Genomic DNA, 19,967 nt, shown 5'->3' with positions numbered 1-19,967 from the left:
GCATTAACATGACATTTATACTGACTTTATCTGCTTCCCAAATACCAGAATTCAGTGCAGACAGGTATTAATTGCAGATCATATTGATCCTTTGAAGGATAGATTGACATTTTTTTTAATTCTGTTTTACGACTTAGCAATGATTTGATGATTATTAAAATACATATTTTAAATGAAGAAAGACTAGAGTGAGCATATTAGAATAATTATATGGTCAATACATGAAACCTTTATTTTTTTCTACCTATTTTATAAGAATGCCTATAAAATACAAGACATATTAAAATATTTTAGTTTCTCCTCTAAAGTTCCAGTTATGACAATGCATCCATTCTCTTCAAGGTTTTTTAATCCTGGACCTTTAACATTTTAAAATTCCAGTCAGTGTACTTAGCAAAACACTAGTATAATACTTGCTACATGCCAGGAACTCTTCTAAGAGCTTTACAAACATGAATTCCTTTAGTTCTCATAACAACCCCATGAGGTAGGTATTATTAGTATCTTCATCACCCTAATTCTGCAGGTGAGGAAAATGAGTCACAGGGAGTTGAAATCATTTGCCCAAGGTCATGTGGCTAGTAAGCAGTGATTCAAACCCAGGTAATTGGTCACAGAAGCCACACACTTAAACACTTTGCTACACTGCCTCTTTCAGGTGATTCTCTTTTCTGCTCAGAATATGACACACAGATAGTCAGTCTGATTAGTTTCAGGATCTTTTATGACCTTTCCCAATTTTCTCCTTGTTTTTCTTCCTTCTTGCATTACCCTACGTTGTCCTCAGGAAATTCAATCTCTCTGCCGTACTTTGTTCTTTAGAATTATTACTTTCTCCATGCTAAAGAAGAACCAAATAATTAGTCCTATAGGAGAAGTAGTTCTTATGCCAAATACGTCTGACTTTGCCCATTTCTTGAAGTTGGATGCATTTTTTTTTCTAGAGAAGAAGAGAGGAAGGTGGGCCCCAAGCTAACATCTGTTGCCAATCTTCCTCTTTTTTTTTTTTCGCTTGAGGAAGATTGACACTGAGCTAACTTCTGTGCCAATCTTCCTCTATTTTGTACATGGGATGCTGCCACAGCATGGCTTGATGAGCGGTGTGTGTGTCTGCACCTGGAATCCAAACCCACGAACCCTGGGCCACTGAAGCGGAGTGTGCAAACTTTACCACTACACCACCGGGCCAGCCCCAAGGTTGGATGCACTTTTTAATTTGATTGTTTGCTTTTATTTTCAAGCATACTATTTTAAATAGAGACCAAGAAGGAGAAACTTTCTCTTAGTTTGGATCTAAGGAGCAAAAAACTATTGTGATTTTTTCCTCTTCTCAACCATAAATAGTTCCTTTCTCCATTTTTACTTAGTTCTCAGAAGTTAGAAGATGAGGGTGCCTTAACATAGCAACACACATGTGGGATTGCTATTCATCATATAAGTTTAGGGTCTGTGAGTAGAATGACCCCACATGGGGATAAACAATCTTCCTACCTAAAGATGGCCAGCACAATATGAAGAGGCACACTTACAACATCATAGTGAGCAAAGATTTTCTCAAAGTCTCTCTTTCTTTCTTCAGCAGAACAAGCCTGTGTATGGAGAAAACAGTATGTCAGTCCAGCAATGTGAAACTTCAGTTGTACAATTCTTCCAGGGTCTTAGACAACTTTTATAAACTTTGAGTTAATGACCCTTAATCCTTTGATTCCAACACTGTGCCTTGTCAATCTCTAGATAAGTTAAAGCCAAGACAAATAGATGCCTTTTTTCCTTCCCTCCCTTTCAATTCTGTAGAGAAAGATGAATGACGTAAACCCATCTAGAGAAATGTCACTACTTACGTCCATTTTAAATTGAAGAAGGAAGTTTTCCTGAAGAGCCAGAATCCTAAATGGAAAAAAAAGAAAAAGTAATCCATGTGATGATCTGTCAGCTCTCAAGTACAAGCAAATCCATAACTCTAATGTGAGGAAAGGGCAGGCAATTTCCCGATTATTCTGCAGAATAGGATAAATGCTTGAAAATAGAAATTTGTTTATTATAAAAACAAAGTTAATTGGAAAGACTTTTGTTGAGATTAGCAGTCACCATAGAGAAACTTTTAAAAATTCATCTTAGTGGAAAATGGCAGAGTAAGAGCTTATGAAAATTCTTTCCTCTATGAAAGCAACAAGAAAACTGACCAAAAAAATGGTCAAAATAATGCTTTTCAGAACTCTGGAAATTAACCAAAGGCTTGCAGAAATCTGGGAAATATTTATTTTGGAAAAATTACTAAATCATGGTGAGAAGAGTGGACTTTCTGGCATTTTAACTTATTCCATTCCCCCATCCTCCAAATCCCCATGGTATCCTTGAAAAACCAAGAGCCCACAACCCCAGGGAAAACCATTAGTCTAGCAGCTACTGTAGTGAGAACAGGATAGGAGCTCTTTCAAAGCCTAACACCCAGAGAACTGCCAGTATTTGATCTCTTTTATCATTCCCTAAAAAACTTCATTTGCAAAGACGCCTTTATTTGACCTGATTTTGAACTCATCCAGTGGGCAAACCATTTGTGAAAAACAGTTAGAAACAATTGTTTAAGAGCACAGCTGACCAAATCGGTAGATAAGAATCTGAGTAAACAATAGGCTAACCAAAAAGCTTAAAAGGAAAAGCTGAGGAATGAGATATCCATAGGGGCTTTTATAAGCTCCAACATATTTCTGGGAATCTAGAAGGCCACACACATGCATGGGGCTACCTCTATGCCCAGGGCTGTGTGCATGCTCAGGAAAGACCCAAGAAGGCCCTAAGCTTTCACCTCTGGCTTATCTTCATGCTCTGTGCAAGCAGGAATTGAAGGCTAAGGCAGAGTTGCAAACTGCCTGGTTGACTGTTGAAGATGTGCCCCAATATATACACAGAGCCCCTCAGCAAAGACTGGGAGACTTATTGATTCTAGGCATTTAAGAAAATCTCTGTGCAATTATTAACTAACTGAGCTAACTGAGTTAAGCTAACCGAGCTGAGACTTTAGTATGCACACATGACAAAGATACAGACTTTACAGAATTAGTTCAGAAAAGTCACTAAAAAAAATTATCAACAACAAAAAAAGTGACCTATAGGAAATACTAAAGGGAGTTGCTCAGACTGAATTGAAAGCACATTAGACAGCAGCTTGAATCCACATGAAGAAATAAAGAATACCAGTAGAGGTAGCTACATATGTAAATATGAGAGACAATATAAGTATATTTTTTATCTGTAACATTATTTGCTATATGACTTAAAAAACAATTGCATAAAGCAATAATTAAAAATCTATGTTGATGTAATTTGTATAACAACAACAGTACAAAGGAGAGTGGAGGAATTGTAATTATATAGAAGCAAAGTTTTTGTATAATATTGAAATTAAGTTGGTATTAATCCCAATTAGATTGTTATAAATTAAGATGTTAATTGTAATCCCTCAGTCAACTGCTAAAATAGTAGCTTAAAAATATGGAAAAGAAATAGCAAGGGAATTAAAATAGTAGGCTGGAAAAGATCTATTTAACACAAAGGAGGCAGTAATAGAAGAAGAGACAAAGAAAAAGACATAAAACATGGAGAGGATGCAGAGCAAAGTGGCAGACATAAATCCTATCTGATCAGTAATTGTATTAAATGTACGTGGATTAAACACTCCATTAACAAGCAGAGATTGGCAGAATAGCAAGAAAGAATTAAAACAACCTCTGTTTGCAGATGACATAATCTTTTATATAGAAAATCCCACAATATATACATATGTTGAATCATTATGTTGTTCACCTGAAACTAATATAATATTATGTCAATTATACCTCAATTAAAAAAGAAAAGAAAACCTAAGGAATACCTCAAAAACCTTTAGATCTAATAAATGAATCCAGCAAGGTTGCAGGATACAAGATCAATGTGCAAAATTTGATTATATTTCTATACATTAGAATGGCCAATTCAAACAAGAAATTAAGGATACCATTTCATTTACAATAGCTTGAAAAAGATTAAAATACCCAGGAATAAATATGACAAAAGAGACATAAGATTTGTAGACTGAAAACTATAAAACAATATTGAATGAAATCAAAGAGCTAAATAAATTAAAAGACATCGATGTTCATAAATTAGAAAACTTAATATTGTTAAGATGTCAATACTTCTCTAATTCATCTACAGATTCACTACAATAGCTATCAAAATCCCAGTTGACTTTTTTCCAGAAAATTTGTGTGGAAATGCAAGGAACTCAGAATAGCCATAACTTTATTGGAAAAGACGAAATCGTTCCTGATTTAAAAACTTACTACGAAGTTACAGTAATTAAGACAAGGTGGATTGTACAGCTTATGATGTGGTACTGCCGTAAGGATAAATCAATGTAGATCAATGGGATAGAATTGACAGTCTAGAAATAAACCCATTTATGGTCAATTGATTTTCAACAAGGATGCCAAGACCATTTAATGGAGAAAGAATAGTCTTTTCAAGAAATGGTGTTGGGACAAGTGGATATTCACATGCAGAAGAATAGAATTGGACCCCTACCTCTCACCATATGTAAAAATTAACACAAAATATGTCAAAGACCTAAAAATGAAAACTGACCCTATAAAACTCTTAGAAGGAAAAGTAAGGGTAAATCTTCATGAGCTTAGATTTTTGGCAATGGTTTCCTAGCTATAGCACCTAAAACACAAGCAACCAAAAGAAAATGAGATAAACCGAACTTCATCAATATCAAAAACTTTTGTGTTGGGGCTGGCCTGGTGGCGCAGCGGTTAAGTTCGCACATTCCGCTTCTCGCGGCCCGGGGTTCGCTGGTTCAGATCCAGGTGCAGACATGGCACCGCTTGGCAAGCCATGCTGTGGTAGGCAGCCCACATATAAAGTAGAGGAAGATGGGCACAGATGTTAGCTCAAGGCCAGGCTTCCTCAGCAAAAGAGGAGGACTGGCAGTAGTTAGCTCAGGGCTAATCTTCCTCAAAAAAAACAAAAAAAACTTTCGTGCTTCAAAGGACACAATCAAGAAAGTAAAAAGACTACCTATATAATGGGGAAGAAATGTTTATTAATCATAGATCTAATAAGGGTCTAGTATCCAGCATAGATTGAAAAGACTGTGACAACTCAACAATAAAAGGACAATTAACCCAATTTTAAAGTAGGCAAAGGATCTGAATAGACATTTCTTCAAAGAAGATAAACAAATAGCCAACAGACACATGAAAATATACTCAACATTATTAGTCATTAGGGAAACACAAATCAAAACCACAAAGAGATACATGTGCACTAGGATGTGTAAAATCAAAATGATGCCAACAATAATAAGTGCTGCTTAGAATGTGGAGGAATTGGAACACGTATACATTTACATTGGAAATGGAAAAGGTGTAGCTACTCTGGAAAAACAGTTTAGCAGTTTCTCAGAAAATTAAGCGTAGAATTACCATATGAACCAAAAATTCCATTTCTGGGTAAATAACACCCAGAGAATCAAATACGTACATTCACACAAAAACATGTATAGAGATGTCCATAGCAGCATTACTCATAATAGCTAAAAAGTAGCAACAACCCAAATGGTCATCAACTGATGAATGGACTAACAAAATGTAGTATATACGTAAGTGAAATATTATTCAGCTATAAAAAGAAATGAATTATAGATACATAATACAACATGGATATACATTGAAAACATTATGCTAGGTGAAATAGCCAGACACAAAAGGCCACATATTATATTATTCCAAATATAGGAAATGTCCAGAATAGGCAAATCTATAGAAATAGAAAGTAGATGATTAGTGGTTGCCAGGGGCTAGCAGAAGAGGGGCGGAGAGAATGATTCCCAATTGGTATCGGCTATCCTTCTGTCATAATAAAAATATTCTGGAATTAGGTAGGGTTGATGATTGAACAACCTTATTAGTATACTAAAATGTACTGAATTGTATACACTTTAAAAGGGTAAATTTTACGATATATAAATTATACTCAATAAAAAACTTAATCTTGTTTTTGTCTTGGAAAGCAAATGTATTTGTCTCTTTTCTGTATAATTACAATTGTACTTCACTGGAATACATTCAGTTTCAAAAGACCAAGTCATTGGATTCATAGTGTATTCATATTCATGGGTATATATAGAGGAAGGCAGAAAAACATATCGTACAACAACTTGGAAAATTTTCTCCTCTGGATGCCCAGGGTAGAGAGAATTAACTTGAGCCAAGTAAAAGGTAGAATATCCTGGAAATCTACAAGAGATGCTGTCCTTATCTGTTTGTTGGCACCAAGCAGTCTAAACCCCATTGCCAGTGAGAGGCCATATGCTTGAGAGGTGCTTGTATGTGGAGTAATAGGGCTGCGTTTCAGAGCTAGGAGTAGAAAAAGAAGATTCCCATGTATAAAATGTTTTAAGACCTTTCTGCCACATATTTAGTGGCTCAAAATAACATAAATTAATATCTTACAGTACTGGAAGTCAGAAATCTGCAGTGGATTTCGCTGAGCTAAAATCAGGCTGTTAAAAGGGCTGCGTTCCTTATGGAGGCTCCGGGGGGACTCAGTTTCCTTGCCTTTTCCAGCTTCCAGAGGTTGCCTGTTTTCTTTGGTTCATGGTCCTTTCCCCCATTTCAAAGCCAGCAGTGCAGCATCTTTAAATCCATCTCTGACTCTGATCTTCAGCCTCCTTCCACTTTCAAAGGACCCTTCTTATTACCTTGGGCCCACCTGGGTAATCCAGAATAACCTCTTTATTTTAAGGTCTGTGAATTAGCAACCTTCATGCTATCTGCAACCTTGATTCATCCTTGCCATGTGACGTAAAATACTCTCCGGTTCTGGGAACTAGGACATGGACATCTTTATTCTGCCTATTCCAGTTGCCATTTTCAAATTCCATATCAAGTTGGTTTTGAAATAATACAGTAAGTGTTTGGTTGCTTTGCATCTCCATTCAACTCTACTTGAAGTTCTTCTTCGGTCCACAAGTATTCGTTGAATTCTTTTATGAACATAACACTCCACTGTGTGAGAAATTATTTAAGAGATTAAGGCCTAGTCCCTACCCTCTAGGTAAGACCACGATAAGGGGTGTTTGGATATCTGCAGGGGGGCTTTTTGGTTATCGCAGTGATGAGGAGACATGACTGGTCTCCTCTATCTTGTAGATGGGGGCCGAGAATGCTAGATGCCCTGCCTTGCATGGAAATTTCCACAGAATGAAGACTATTCCCATGTCTGGCCTGACTTTCAAGCATCCAGTGAAGCATTCATGTATGTAAAAACCCTGCTTATGATTATTTGAGCTTAAAACTGAATTCCTATTTACATAAAAATCCAAGGAATTTTTTTCAAAGTATATGTAATTTACTACGTCTGTAAATTTTCCGTATAGTATACTGAGCTGTGTAAATTGAGGGGTGATTGTACTTTGCTTCATTTGGAATTCTACCTGTAAGACTTATTTATAATTTTATGAAGTCATATCAACAGCAACTGTGTCCCTGACACATGAGTTGCCAAAAGGCCACACTTGTTATCAGTCAACATTTGAGCTGCAATATGCGTGGTGATTCTACACCAAGGTACACGCAACTGACCACTTCATTGTGTCTTCACCTACACACTGACATCCATGTTATTTTGTTATTAACACTTTTCCTTTATTTATCCTTTACGTGTTACAGTTTGTGCATTATATTAACTATTTTAGCATTATGTATATAGATAGGTTACATTGTCTATGGGTTTTATTTCAGGAATAAACAGAGCGTTGGGACCAATAAGGTGGAAAGCAGCTTACTGATACTGGCACCCTCCAGCCTCTAGAGGGCACTCAAGGCTCCTGACTCTCACTATCCGAGAAGTACAAAATTGAGTCAGCGTACGAGGTGGGTGGATGCTTTTGGTGGACGGAGGAATGGAGATTAAAGCCTCGTTTTTCATCCAGATTGCCATCTTTTGAGTGAATCCTTTAGGTGCTTTGGATCCTCTTGTTAGGAATGGTTCTCTCACACAGCTTTCTCAGTAGCTAGAACTCACCTCCACTTGAGAGGAACACTTGCCTTGATTGGCCAAAAGAACTGTGGGAACTGTGAATGAGATCGAGAGGATAGAGGCAAGACTGCAGGGCTGAGATCCCCTCTGTGCTAAGCCTTTGGGAGAAGCACTCTTGTCCTCATCTAGTTTGGCTCATCTTTCAGTGCCTCTTCTCTAAAATTAGGAAGAAATTAGGCCAAAATTAGGAAGAAGACCCTGGAGAAAGCCAAGGAAAACACATAGGCTGCCTCACAGTTCCTATGAGGCTCAGAAAAGAAGATTATATAGAGTGCTGGGGTCAATGTCCTGGTCATTACTGAGGAGAGATTCTTCCTGGTGTGTCCCCTTTTGCAGATCCCCTTCAAGACCTGGCAGAGATAGCTGCCAAGAGAGGAGGGGGCTGGTACAGGATTTGGTGATTCTGAACTCAGGTTAATATCCACGCTTAGTGGATAAGTTAACTCCCTGTCATTGAAAACTCACCCTCAGTCCTTGGACTTTCTCTCTCCCAGCTAAACCTACTTCTGCCATTCAGCCTGTAGCTGCCTCCCTCTGTCACTGTCACTCTACAATTGCCCTCCAGCCTGATCCTGAGGTCCTGGTGTTATACCTGCTCCCCCATAAGAGTTAGATCCGTGTATTCTGGATGCAATGATTTCAACCCTGTCCATCTATTCAAAATCTCTTTTTTCTTTTTATGGACAATCACAGGTTGTTTGGAGGTCAGCTGGCCTTCACAAAACATGCTGTCATGCCCGTCAAGTGTCATAACACCAAACTGACAGCATTTTTGCAGATACTAGGTCACTTCTGCCGTCATCCTCTCCTCCACTTCTAGCCTCCAGGTGCTTGGTGCCCCACGGAGGATAGGCCAACACTCAAAGACCAGAGAGTGCAGCTGGAATCTAGCTCAGTTGACCTCTGTCCTGAACTAACTACTCAGTATTCCTAGAGCCAGTGAATGGGACTTGGGACTTTTTTTTGTCATTGGGTCCCTGTGTGGGACTATGAATGTCTGAACTTTGAGGGCAGGGCTGGCCCATGACCTATCCATAAAATTTGATGAAAATTTTGTGCATTGCATATTTGGGGGGGGGAGAGCTTTCATTATCTCCGTAAAGGGATCTGTTATCCCAAAAGATTCAGAACCACTGTGGTTAATTTGGTAATATGTGCCTAGTCTTCAGGATTTCAGGTGAGACTGAATCTCTGCCTTTCAAAAAGAAATGTGTGCTGTCGTCAAACCCCTATGAAGGAGTTTCTGTATCTATGACACCATTTCCATGCTACTCACCTGGCCAAGTCATTAAGATCCAACCGACCATCTTTATTTTTGTCAAAGATCTTCATCTGGAATGTAGAAGGGAAAACGATTGTAAGAAATACTTGTAACACAAATTCATTTTGAAAGTTATTAAAGCGCTTTTCTCTTTTGCCCTTCCAATTATACATTTGTCTAAATTGGCTAAGGATGACTTATACTCTTTATGGAGTATAAAAGAAATATCATTTTTCCATGAAGGCAAAAGTAGCAAGGTAGATATGATATAGGGGAAAGCCTGCCCTCTCTAGGCCTCAGAGGATTGTAGGAAGAAAAGAGGGAAAGACAGAGATAGGAGAGTAAACTAGACAGATGTGTGACCTAACTCTGCTGGAAAGGGAATCTCGGAGGGAGAAGAGTTCAGGAAGGACAACACTGATTGGAGAGAGTTGCTGTGGCTTAGCTTTCCTAGGACACTCTGAGCACCCAAGGGTTTGGATGCTGAGTCAACGGCCAGTGGACCTCCCATGGGGCCAGCTGTGACAGTATGTGATGTTGCAGGAACAGAGGGTGGGGGTGGATCACTGAGGAGGATGTGGCAGAAGATTAATGGTCTGCATCTAGCAAGAGTTAAAAGACGGCTGTTGGACTAGCCTATACCTCCCGATGGACTAGCAAAAGCTAAGAGTATGGATTCTGAATTCATCACAGACTTCAACAATGAATACCAATAAGGTAACAGCAACTGAGTGGTCAAGAGGCATCACCCTGGAAACCAGTTGGAGCATGGTGCCCAGGGACCTCGATTCCTCCCCTCCACCATGAGGTCTTATAAACCACTTTCCTATCCTTGCCCACCTTGATGCCATTTTTGTAGAAGAGTTTGTGTTGGACAAAGATGACTGAGAAATCTAAGAGGCTGAGCTTTTCCTTTTGTGGAGATACTTAGCATTATTCAAAGAGGCTATTTAAATTATTCTGATTCATTATAAGAGGTTCTGTCTTAATAGAGAGCTAGATTATCTTGAGGTTTAAGCAAGTAGTGACTCAATTTGAAAGAGCCATCTCTGTTGCTGTGCAAACTTAATCAAAGGGGAAAAAAGCCCTTTGCCGGAAATTATCTTGGGGAAGAACTGAACACCAGTGTGGTAAATTATGCTTCTACCCATTAGCAAATTAAGAATCAAAATCAGAAAAAACAAATACTTGCTGAATTCCCCCCACCCCACCCCACCCCACCCCCCTGTGTGTACACATATGTGAGTGATACGTGCCTTCCCTCGTATCTGCTCTTCACGTTTACTAGGACCTCTACGATGATAAGAAATATGCATAATGAAGGAAGCTTGGGACATGCCTGTTACACCAGACCAGAAATCAGACCTTGTGTGGCATTAGGCAAGACATATTATCTCTTTGGGTGCATCTTCTTCATCTGTAACTGTGTGTCCATGATTTAAAAACTTTCCTTATCAGGGGCTGGCCCCATGGCCGAGTGGTTAAGTCCACACACTCTGCTTCAGTGGCCCAGGGTTTCACGGGTTCAGATCCTGGAAGCCAACGTGCCACCACTCATCAGGCCATGCTGAGATGACATCCCACATAGCACAACCAGAGGCACTCACAACTAGGATGTACAACTATGTACTGGGGGGCTTTGGGGAGAAGAAGAAAAAAGAAGATTGGCACAGATGTTAGCTCAGGGCTAATCCTCCTCAAGTGAAAAGAGAGGAGGATTGACAATGGATGTTAGCTCAGGGCAAATCTTCCTAACCAAAATAAATAAAAAAATAAACAAAAATTTTTTAAAAAGCTTTCCTTGTTAGCAGAACCCTTCTGATGACTTTCAAATGAAATTTTGTATGATACTTGATTGTGTAAAACAAAGAAATGGAGCTGCAAAAGTAGTGAGTGAGAATGGTCTGGAGTGTAATCCTCTGGGCTCCCTCTCACTCCTGAAGTATTGCTTCTGAACCTGAAGGTTTCTTGGAACCCTACAGTTTGATAACCACTGACTAGATGAGATCCTAGATCCCTTCCAGCTCTGAAAGCTGAAAAATGACTTTGTGGCTTTGTCAAAGCAGATGAAGGGGAATGAGAGTGATGCTCAGCACTTTTCCTGATAAAGTCAGCAAACAAAATCCTTCAGAGCAAGTTCCAGTGTGGCTGATGGCAGATGTGAGTTCTTGGTGGTCCAGGGATCTCAGTGGCACCTGCCCTTGAACTTTTCCCCTGAGTAATTGATGGTGAGCATCTTCTCAAGGGATGCTATTTGGCTACTAAACAGTGGTATTCAGAGCACCCAAATTAGGTAACACCTACACACCATAACACTGTATCGTATGCAAGTTCACTGCAACCCGCACAAGCGTATCTTCCACCAAAAAGCCATTCTGAAACATTAAATTAGTAGCTGGTAACTAATTCAGTTATTTGAATTTACTAGGATCTTTATCATCCCAAAATTTGATTACAAAAAAGAATAATTTGATAATGAAAAAAAGACTGACCAGTTTCTAAGTGAGAGGGAAGAGTAGTCTCCTAACGGCTCATGGTCTCAGTGACTGAGAAGGTTGACTGTAAACACGTCTGTCTTCGGAAGTATAACCTTTGGTGAATTTTGAGTGTTTGGCATATTTGTTTGGGAAATAAAGTCTTCTTAAATTTTAAAACTATAATAGTAACCATTTGTAGAGTTATATATGTTATTTCATTTAATCATCACAACATTCTTATAAGGTAAGAAATACCTGCAGGTCACAGATGAGGAAACAGCGCATTTAGAGAGATTAAAGTAATTTGTCTAAGAAAGTAGCAAGATTTGAATCTAAGCATATCTGACACCAGAGCTCTTTCCATAAAACCAAGCTTTCAGCTTTATAGAGTCTGGGTATCTCTTGGTTAATTTGGTTTGCTTCATGTTTGGTTATGAAATAAAATATCTGGTGTCATAGATTATGCCAGAGATGTGGTATTTACCTTTTCTAATTGCCCGTCTTTCCCAGGGAAAGCAAAAAAGACTTTGTTTATATGAATTTCTTTCTGACCTCAGTGTTCTGGTTTGTTTTTTTGTTTTTTTTTTTTCTGGCGAGGAAGATTGGCCCTGAGCTAATATCCATTGCCAATTTTCCTCTTTTTGCTTGAGGAAGATTGGCCCTGAGGTAACATCCGTGCCAATCTTCCTCTATTTTGTATGTGGGATGCCGCCACAGCATGGCTTGATGAGCAATGTGTAGGTCTGTGCCTGGAATCCGAGCCCATGAACCCCAGGCTGCTGGAGCAGAGTGTTCAAACTTAACCACTATGCCACCGGGCCCTGAATTTTCTTAAAGAAATTGAAACTTAATGACTAAGTTGAGTCAACTCTAAGGCCACCAATTTTCACTTCATTCACTGGATTCATGCTCAGATAGTCCTTTCCTGTACATTTCCCCTAACTCTGAATATGAAACAAGAGATATAGGCCTGAGATGTTCCCTCCTTTGTGGCATTAATCCACTCCTGGAGGGCTGCAGTAGTTGAAGGTGGTTGGAGGGGGGACAGGATTCCATTCTGAAGGGCTGATTGTTGAGAGGTTGTGAATGGCCCTTAGCCACTGTTCTCACGTGTACCGCAGCTTTTCCAAGACTTGAACTCATGTTCCACAAGTTTTTGAGTACTAACTACATGAAAGGCTCTGTAAAGGCTCCCAGAAATGGAACACAATGCAATACCGACAAACTTATCAAAGTTCTGTAGGCCAGTGGTGTCTCTTCCCAGGTAAGAGATTGCTCGGAGATTGTGGAGCTACCCAGCATTCTCCTTAGATTGAATAATGTGTTTCTCTTAATTTCTCAAATCTTTATAGATGCCATAGTGATTGAGAAATGCAAATTCATTTAAAATCATTACTGGGTTAATAGTAACTTCTTGTCAGTAGACATTTTCTCAAGCAATAGATCCAAAGTACAACTACTGTCACGTGGTGGGAGAGGTAGTCTGTGAATTTTTAAAGAATTGTTAATTGATAATTTGAGATGATGGTTCAGCCGAGTGAAGAGTACAATATATAAGTCCTTCCCATGCCTGTTCTAGAGAAAACTACCACTCACAGTCCTGTGCATCCTTCCAGAAACTTTTAAGCTTATTATACATATAATATAATAGTAGTATTATATATATATTTAATATCTATATATATATAGTATATATATATAAGGTCTACATTTTTTTGACAAATAGGACTGCATTCTGTATACTATTTTGCAGCTTGCTTTTTTCATTTAATAATATTCTTGGAATTCATTTCTTAACAGTTCTTTTTTTTTTTTTTAACTTAAAAAGAGATCCTCTTTCTTGAGAAGTCTGGAAATTGTGGCCATACACAACCTCAAAAAGGATTCAGAGCCACCCTCCATCTTACCAATCAATAATTCAGTGTTGAGTAATTACCATGTGTCTAACAACATGTTAGGCACCATGAGAGATCCTCAAAAATCATCAAGGTGGTACATGATTCAGGAGCTTACAATGTAATTGGAGAGGCAAAAATGAAGATCTGAAATAAGATTCAGCATTATCGCTGCGACCACTCAGACACAGAGACAGGGCAATGTGTCAGAATACTGGAGAAGACGGAGAAAGGAGATGGGACTTCAGATAAGTCCTGAAGGAGGAAGAGGATTTGGACAGAAGGCAGGAAGAAGAAAGGAAGACACCGGAGGCAAGCAAGTGTAAGAACAAAAGCACCAATGAGGAAATCCACATGATGGCAATGGGATGCCCACAGAGTGTGACCACAGAGGAGGGGTGTTGTGGGAGTAGAGCAGAATAAGTTAGAGAGAGACAGACTAGCTGATGCAGGGTTTCAAAAGCCACAAATAGGAGTTTGAATTTTTGTAGATCCCTAAACAGGTGAGTAGCATCATTCATTCATTCATTCACTCATTCTCTCAACAAATATTTATTGAGTACCTACTATGTGCCAGCCACTGTTCTGTTCATTGAACAAAGATTCATGCTCTCATGGAGCTGATTTTCTGGAGGGGTGATGAATAATAAAAAAGAAAAGTAAGTAAAACATTGACTGTGTTACATCTGGAACATAACATACATAAGTTACTCATGTTCAATGCTATGGAGAAAAAAAATGAGTAGCATATGGAATAGTGAGTTGAGGGATACAATTTAAAATAGGATGGTAGTGGAAAACTTCGATGAAACTTTTGAGTAAAAGCCTGAAAGAGAGAGCAAGTCATATCCATACTCCCGGTAGAAATATTGGCAGAGATATGGCAAGTGCAAGGGACCTGTGGCAGTGCATACTTGGCATGTTAGAGTAACAGAAGGTGTGTTAGTTAACAATGTGGTGAGAGCAGAGTGAATAAAAGGAGATAAGGTGAGAGAGGTGATGACTTGGAGTGTGAGTATGTGGTATGAGTAAGAACTTTGGTTTTTTTGTCTGAGAGACAGAAGCCATTAGAAAGTTTTGAGCTAAGCAATGATGTGATGTGACTCACAGCTTAACAAGATCACTCTGATTGCTGTGTTTATCAGGTACTGCAGGGGAAAAGAGTAAATATAGGGAGATCTAATGAGAAGTCACTTTAATAATCCAGGTAAGAAATAATTGTGGCTTGGAACAGTAAGAAATGGTCAATGCAGGATATAGTTTGAATATAGCCAATAGGATTTGTTGGTTAGACATGGGGTGGGAGAGAGAGAGAAGCAGCAAGGATGAGTTTGAGAGTTTTGGCTTGAGCACTTGAAAGGTAGAGTTCACATCAACGGGGATGAGGAAGCTCACTAATGGAGCAGGTTTGTGGGGAAAGGTCAGGATTTCAATTTTGGACATGCTCAGTTTGAGAGGCATATTGGGCATCCAAGTGGAGATACACATCCAATATATCCAAGAAGTTCAGAGAAGTGGTCTGAGTCAGAGATATAAATTGGGGGTCGTCATCTTTAGCTAGTATTTAAAACCGTGAGACTAGTTGATATCACCAGGAGAGTGAGGGTGGACATATAAGAGATCTCAGCACAGCCCAGACATGGACTCAGGTTGGCCCAGATCAGTGAAGAGAAAGCCTAGACCTAGACAAAGGAGCAGCTAGGAACCCAGATATTTCAATCCAGACCTGAAGGATGAGACCCAGGACCAGGGTAGAGGATGAAGACAAGCTTAACCTCATATACGTCTCTGTCTGCCGTAGCCTCAGATTTTAATTTGTTGTTTTACAATAGTTCAAGTTCCATGCTCTAATTAGGTACATGAACTTAATATTTCCCACACGTATTAGCTTACATTTGAAAAAGCTCCATGTTATCTAATAATAGTCTGTTGAGACAGCTCATCTTTCCCCCTGCTGGGTCTTGGCCGCACCTCTCAATTAGATGTCAGAGTTGGATTTTGTTAACAAGTTGTTTCCTTCTTTGTCCAGAACATTAATTAGGATTTAGAATAAGGCAAGGTGTGCAGACCTCAACTTTTCTTTTCTGATTGGATGTTCTGCCTTGACTCATTCATTGTTCATGCTTTAGACAGCTTCCAAATGTGCCAATCCTTAATTGGGTCAATTTGAATTCATTTAGTAGTTACATCTCTTAAGTAAAGCATTCAATGCTAAACCTCGGGCCCAAATCTTTAATACAGTGTTGCTATGACTGTGTTCATTGCTCAATAAAAAACCATTAAAGCAGCAGTAAGGGGATTTCACACGTGGTGTATCGCTTAAAGCTCAGGTCCTAGAAGTCTTTTTTGAGAATGTTGAGTTTTTGAGAATTAATACACCCAAAGGTCTCTAGGGAAATGTAAAAAGTCTTTAAAAAGAGAAAACTATAATCCACTTGCCAAATCTGTTTATTGGAAAAGTATAAGTGGCCTCTATAATTTAAGGAAGAAAAATGAAATAGATTGGCCAAAATTTCATTAAACTCATCTAATCTTGTGGTCAAACTCAGATCTTTGGGTGGAAAGTCTTTCATCAGATTCCTCAACACTTACCTATCACCTGAGTGCATAAAGAACCAGTGAGGTGCCACTTGGAGTCTGATTGATCGTGGACCTATCTTCGCAGGACAGTTTGGAATGAAAATGAGTGCTTAACTGCAGCACACATGAGCAGAAGAGCCACAAGATTTTAGCAACGAAACAGACACAGAATAACAGGACAGCCTTGGTCAATGGACCGTTCTCAACCTACATGCTCAAAAGTCGGGTAAGACAACTCTGATTCCCCCCCGGCTGCTTCACAGGACTCTGAGCTTCTGGATCTAAGCTCGAAGCTGTCAAAAACTGCCTATTGCCAGATTTTCTTTAGCTCAGGGCATTCCATTGTAAGAGCTGCCAGCTTGAGGTTTCTTGCATTTAAACCTAAAGACGATGAAGAGACGAGCCCTGAGCAACTAAGGCCGCTATGCTGATGCATGAGGTGCATACTATGTTTTCAGCCAAGTACTGACTTTCGCAACACTCTGCATGTCTCCTTCAGGCCTGTTCCTATCCCTTATAATGGGTTGTTGGAATGAAGTCACCCCTGGACCTTTATGCAGCCACAATTCACTCTTCTCCTCCTCTCTTCCCCAATTTAATCAGTGTGCCTCTCATCTCCAGAACCATTCTGTGGAAATCCTTTCTTCTTTCTTTTGTCTTTCATTAATTTGTTTCCTGTTTGGTGTTTAATAAAATGCCAGTTCTTAGGATTACGTAGGGACTTAAAACTGAAAATCAGTTTTTCTGGGTAATAAATTCTGTTGTGGCTATCAGCGCTCCTGTATTATCTTTAAAGATAGTAAGAGAATCCTAATCTCCTAACAAGGCTTTGTCCTCACCTTGCTCTTCATTTGCTTCATAGGATTGTCATCTCTTCATCTCTCAGTAGAGCTTTACTGTTTCCCTTTTGAAAGTTTCCTTTTTAATAATTTAATTTAAATAACATTTAGACTTTCAGACATGAATGTTATGGTTGAAAAATAGGCTTCAGAGATAGATTTGGGTCTGAGTTTCCACTCCACCCTCACCATATTGACCTGTTAAAGTCTGTAATCCTCACTTTTTTCATTTATAAAACAAGGATTAAAAAAATACTTATTTTATAAGGTTGTTGTGAGAATCAAAGGAAATGTTTGAAAAGTGCTTTGCACAGGGCTCAGCACAGAGTGGACACTCAGTTCTTATGATTAAGATGCTCAACACTAGAATAGATGCTGACTATGTTTCAATGAAAATAAAATAGCACATGTACTCAGTTGAGAAGACATCTTACAACAATATAACTAACTCTGTCCACCTACCTTTTTTGGTCCTGCCTTTGCTGAAGCTCTGGAGTTGCTATCTCATTGTAATACATCTTATTTTTGAAAAATCAGGAAAAGTCTTCAAAAATTTCTTCAGCTGGATCTCGGGATGAGATTGCTGTACTTAAGGACTGAAGGCGAAATTGAACTCAACTCCTACTTACTGGCGGATGTTCTATGGCAGTGATATGCACCATGGGGATGAAAGGGAGGGACCAGAGTGACTTTTGGCTCTTTTTCCCCCTTTACCATATTTTCCCCAATTGGAAGTCTCCATAAGGTCAGGGATCATGTCTTTCTTGGTAGGTTCTCCCTAAATATTGGTTGAATGAATGAACTCACATCTTGGTGTGAACTAGTTCACCAGATCATATTCTAACCTGAGAGAAAAGCATTAGGAGAGTGAGTGTTTTGGTTAGGGAGGGGATGTACTGAGCCACTTTGAGACCCTACCTCTCACCCAGAAAAAATACCTCAGCCTCAACTTAAGAAAACCAACATAATGATGTGAATTCCAAATCCACAGAGACTTGTCCTACGTGCCCTGATTGTCCTACCTGCCCTGATTGTCCTGCCTCAATTGTCCTTTCTGGATTTGCTCTGCTCTTTCTCCTCACCTGCCTCTGGGGCTCTAGCCCTCACTCCAGGCCTCATTCCTGGTTTTCCTGCTCCTCCTACTTCTCATCATCAGCTTGGGCTTCAGTTTCCTCGTCTATCTCTGCCCCCTGGGCTCAGCACAGCTCATCCCCACTGCCTGGTGGGGATCCCTCTGGCTGACTCTCTTTGTGATGAAGGACCCCAGTGAGAGCCATAAAGGATCAAGCTGAGCTCTTCCAGGCATTCTTTCTGGCTCTGCCCTGGAGGGTCTGGTTTAAAGAAAGAAAAGAAAAAAAAGGAAGAATTTCAGAACACAGAGCACTGCTTGAGGAAAGTTGAGTCTACGCACAGTGCTGAAATGTGCATTATGCAATGTACCAGGCACCCCAAGAGAGAGCAAGAGTTGTAATGGTGGTGGAGGGTCACAAGGGACACAAACAAGGGAGGTAGGAGGGTCCCAAAAGCAACTTTACTTTTCTTGTCATGGTTTATTCTTGATGGCACTTAGGTAACAACTGAAAACTCAGTTCAGACAGTTTGTATTAGGCAGCCTAATGTGCCAGGCCCCTAATGTGTGAGGGCTGAGAACACAAAGATGCTGCCCTGGCCCTTGAGGAGTCCCAGGCCAGCAGAGTGCAAGATCCATAAACAAATAATGTCAGTGTCATCCTTGACTCCCAGCTGATTCATCAAGAAATCCTATTGATCCCATCTTCAAAATACATCAGGTTTTCATCTCTTCTGCTTCCCTACCCTGATTCAAGCTGCCATTCTCTCTCACCTAAATGGCAGCAATGACCTTTTAACAGGTCTTCCTGATTCTCTTCTTGCTCATTTTTGGCTCTTCTCAACACAGCAGCCAGATCATGGCATCCTCTGCTTCAAACCCTCTAGCGACTCTCCATTGCACTCAGACTAAAACCCCAAGTTCTCACAATGGCCTAAAAAGCCAGTCAGGATCTGGTCCCTGTTTAGTCTCATCCTTGCTTACTCTGCTCCAGCCACACTGGTCTCTTCCTGTTCTTGAAAATCCCAGGCACACGCCTGCCCCAAGGGCTCTGTGCTGGCTGCACCCTCGGTCCTTTCTCAAATCTCACCTTCTCGAAGGGCCTATCCTGACCACCCTGTTGCAAATTACACCTTCTCCTCAATGCCCCATCTTAGCTACCCCGCTGGCACTGCTCTGTTCTACTTTTTCATTTTTTCCATGACACTCATTACACTCTATCATGTGAAATAATTTATTATTTATTATGTTTATCGTTATTATCAGTCTCTCCTTTGTCTGTTTTGCTCACTGTTAAATCCACAGTGATCAGAACAGTGCTGGCGGCATAGCAAGTATTTAATGAATATTTGTGGAATGAATGAAATGGATGGCTATGAAGTCAGACAGTGATATACACAAGGAACTATAGGGGCACAGAGGGGAGGTACTTGGATTCACTATGAAAGGGAGCTTATGGAAGATTTTCTAGGGCAAGATGATGTCTAACTGAATCTTGAAGGATGAATAAGAACCAGAAGAAAAGTAGGGAAAAAAATAGCTAAGCTATGTTAAGAAGTCAGAAAATAGTGGTTTAATATTATAGTTGGAGGTAGAGGAAAGCCCCTCAGAGTCAAAGGTTTTCAAGGAAATACTGGAAACATGCTGGAGATTCTAAATGCAAGCATTTCATTGCATAGTGCACGTTTTATAAGTTAATAAAATCGAGATAACAATAGCCAGTGCTAACATTGTGCTAAATCAATGTTGAAAAAATGCTCA

At 39.6% G+C, this 19,967-nt stretch overlaps 1 protein-coding gene and 1 pseudogene across 1 annotated transcript in view; one reads left to right on the top strand and one right to left on the bottom strand.

Annotated features, from left to right (window-relative positions):
• H2BC2P (H2B clustered histone 2, pseudogene) overlaps nucleotides 1–7,979 on the top strand; it is a 74,757-nt pseudogene extending 66,778 nt beyond the window's left edge.
• SCGN (secretagogin, EF-hand calcium binding protein) overlaps nucleotides 1–19,967 on the bottom strand; it is a 45,134-nt gene that overhangs the window by 9,319 nt on the left and 15,848 nt on the right. Inside the window, exons 7-9 of the mRNA XM_001915843.4 lie at nucleotides 9,362–9,417; nucleotides 1,842–1,887; nucleotides 1,530–1,589 (exon numbers count right to left, since the gene is read on the bottom strand). Of these exons, the coding sequence (XP_001915878.1) occupies nucleotides 1,530–1,589; nucleotides 1,842–1,887; nucleotides 9,362–9,417 (162 nt within the window). The remainder of the gene's footprint in view (nucleotides 1–1,529; nucleotides 1,590–1,841; nucleotides 1,888–9,361; nucleotides 9,418–19,967) is intronic.

This window comes from Equus caballus, chromosome 20, assembly GCF_041296265.1.
Source record: "Equus caballus isolate H_3958 breed thoroughbred chromosome 20, TB-T2T, whole genome shotgun sequence".
NCBI classification, from domain to species: domain Eukaryota; kingdom Metazoa; phylum Chordata; class Mammalia; order Perissodactyla; family Equidae; genus Equus; species Equus caballus.
Note: the sequence above shows the minus strand (reverse complement) of the source record. Positions and strands in the feature narration are given on the sequence as shown.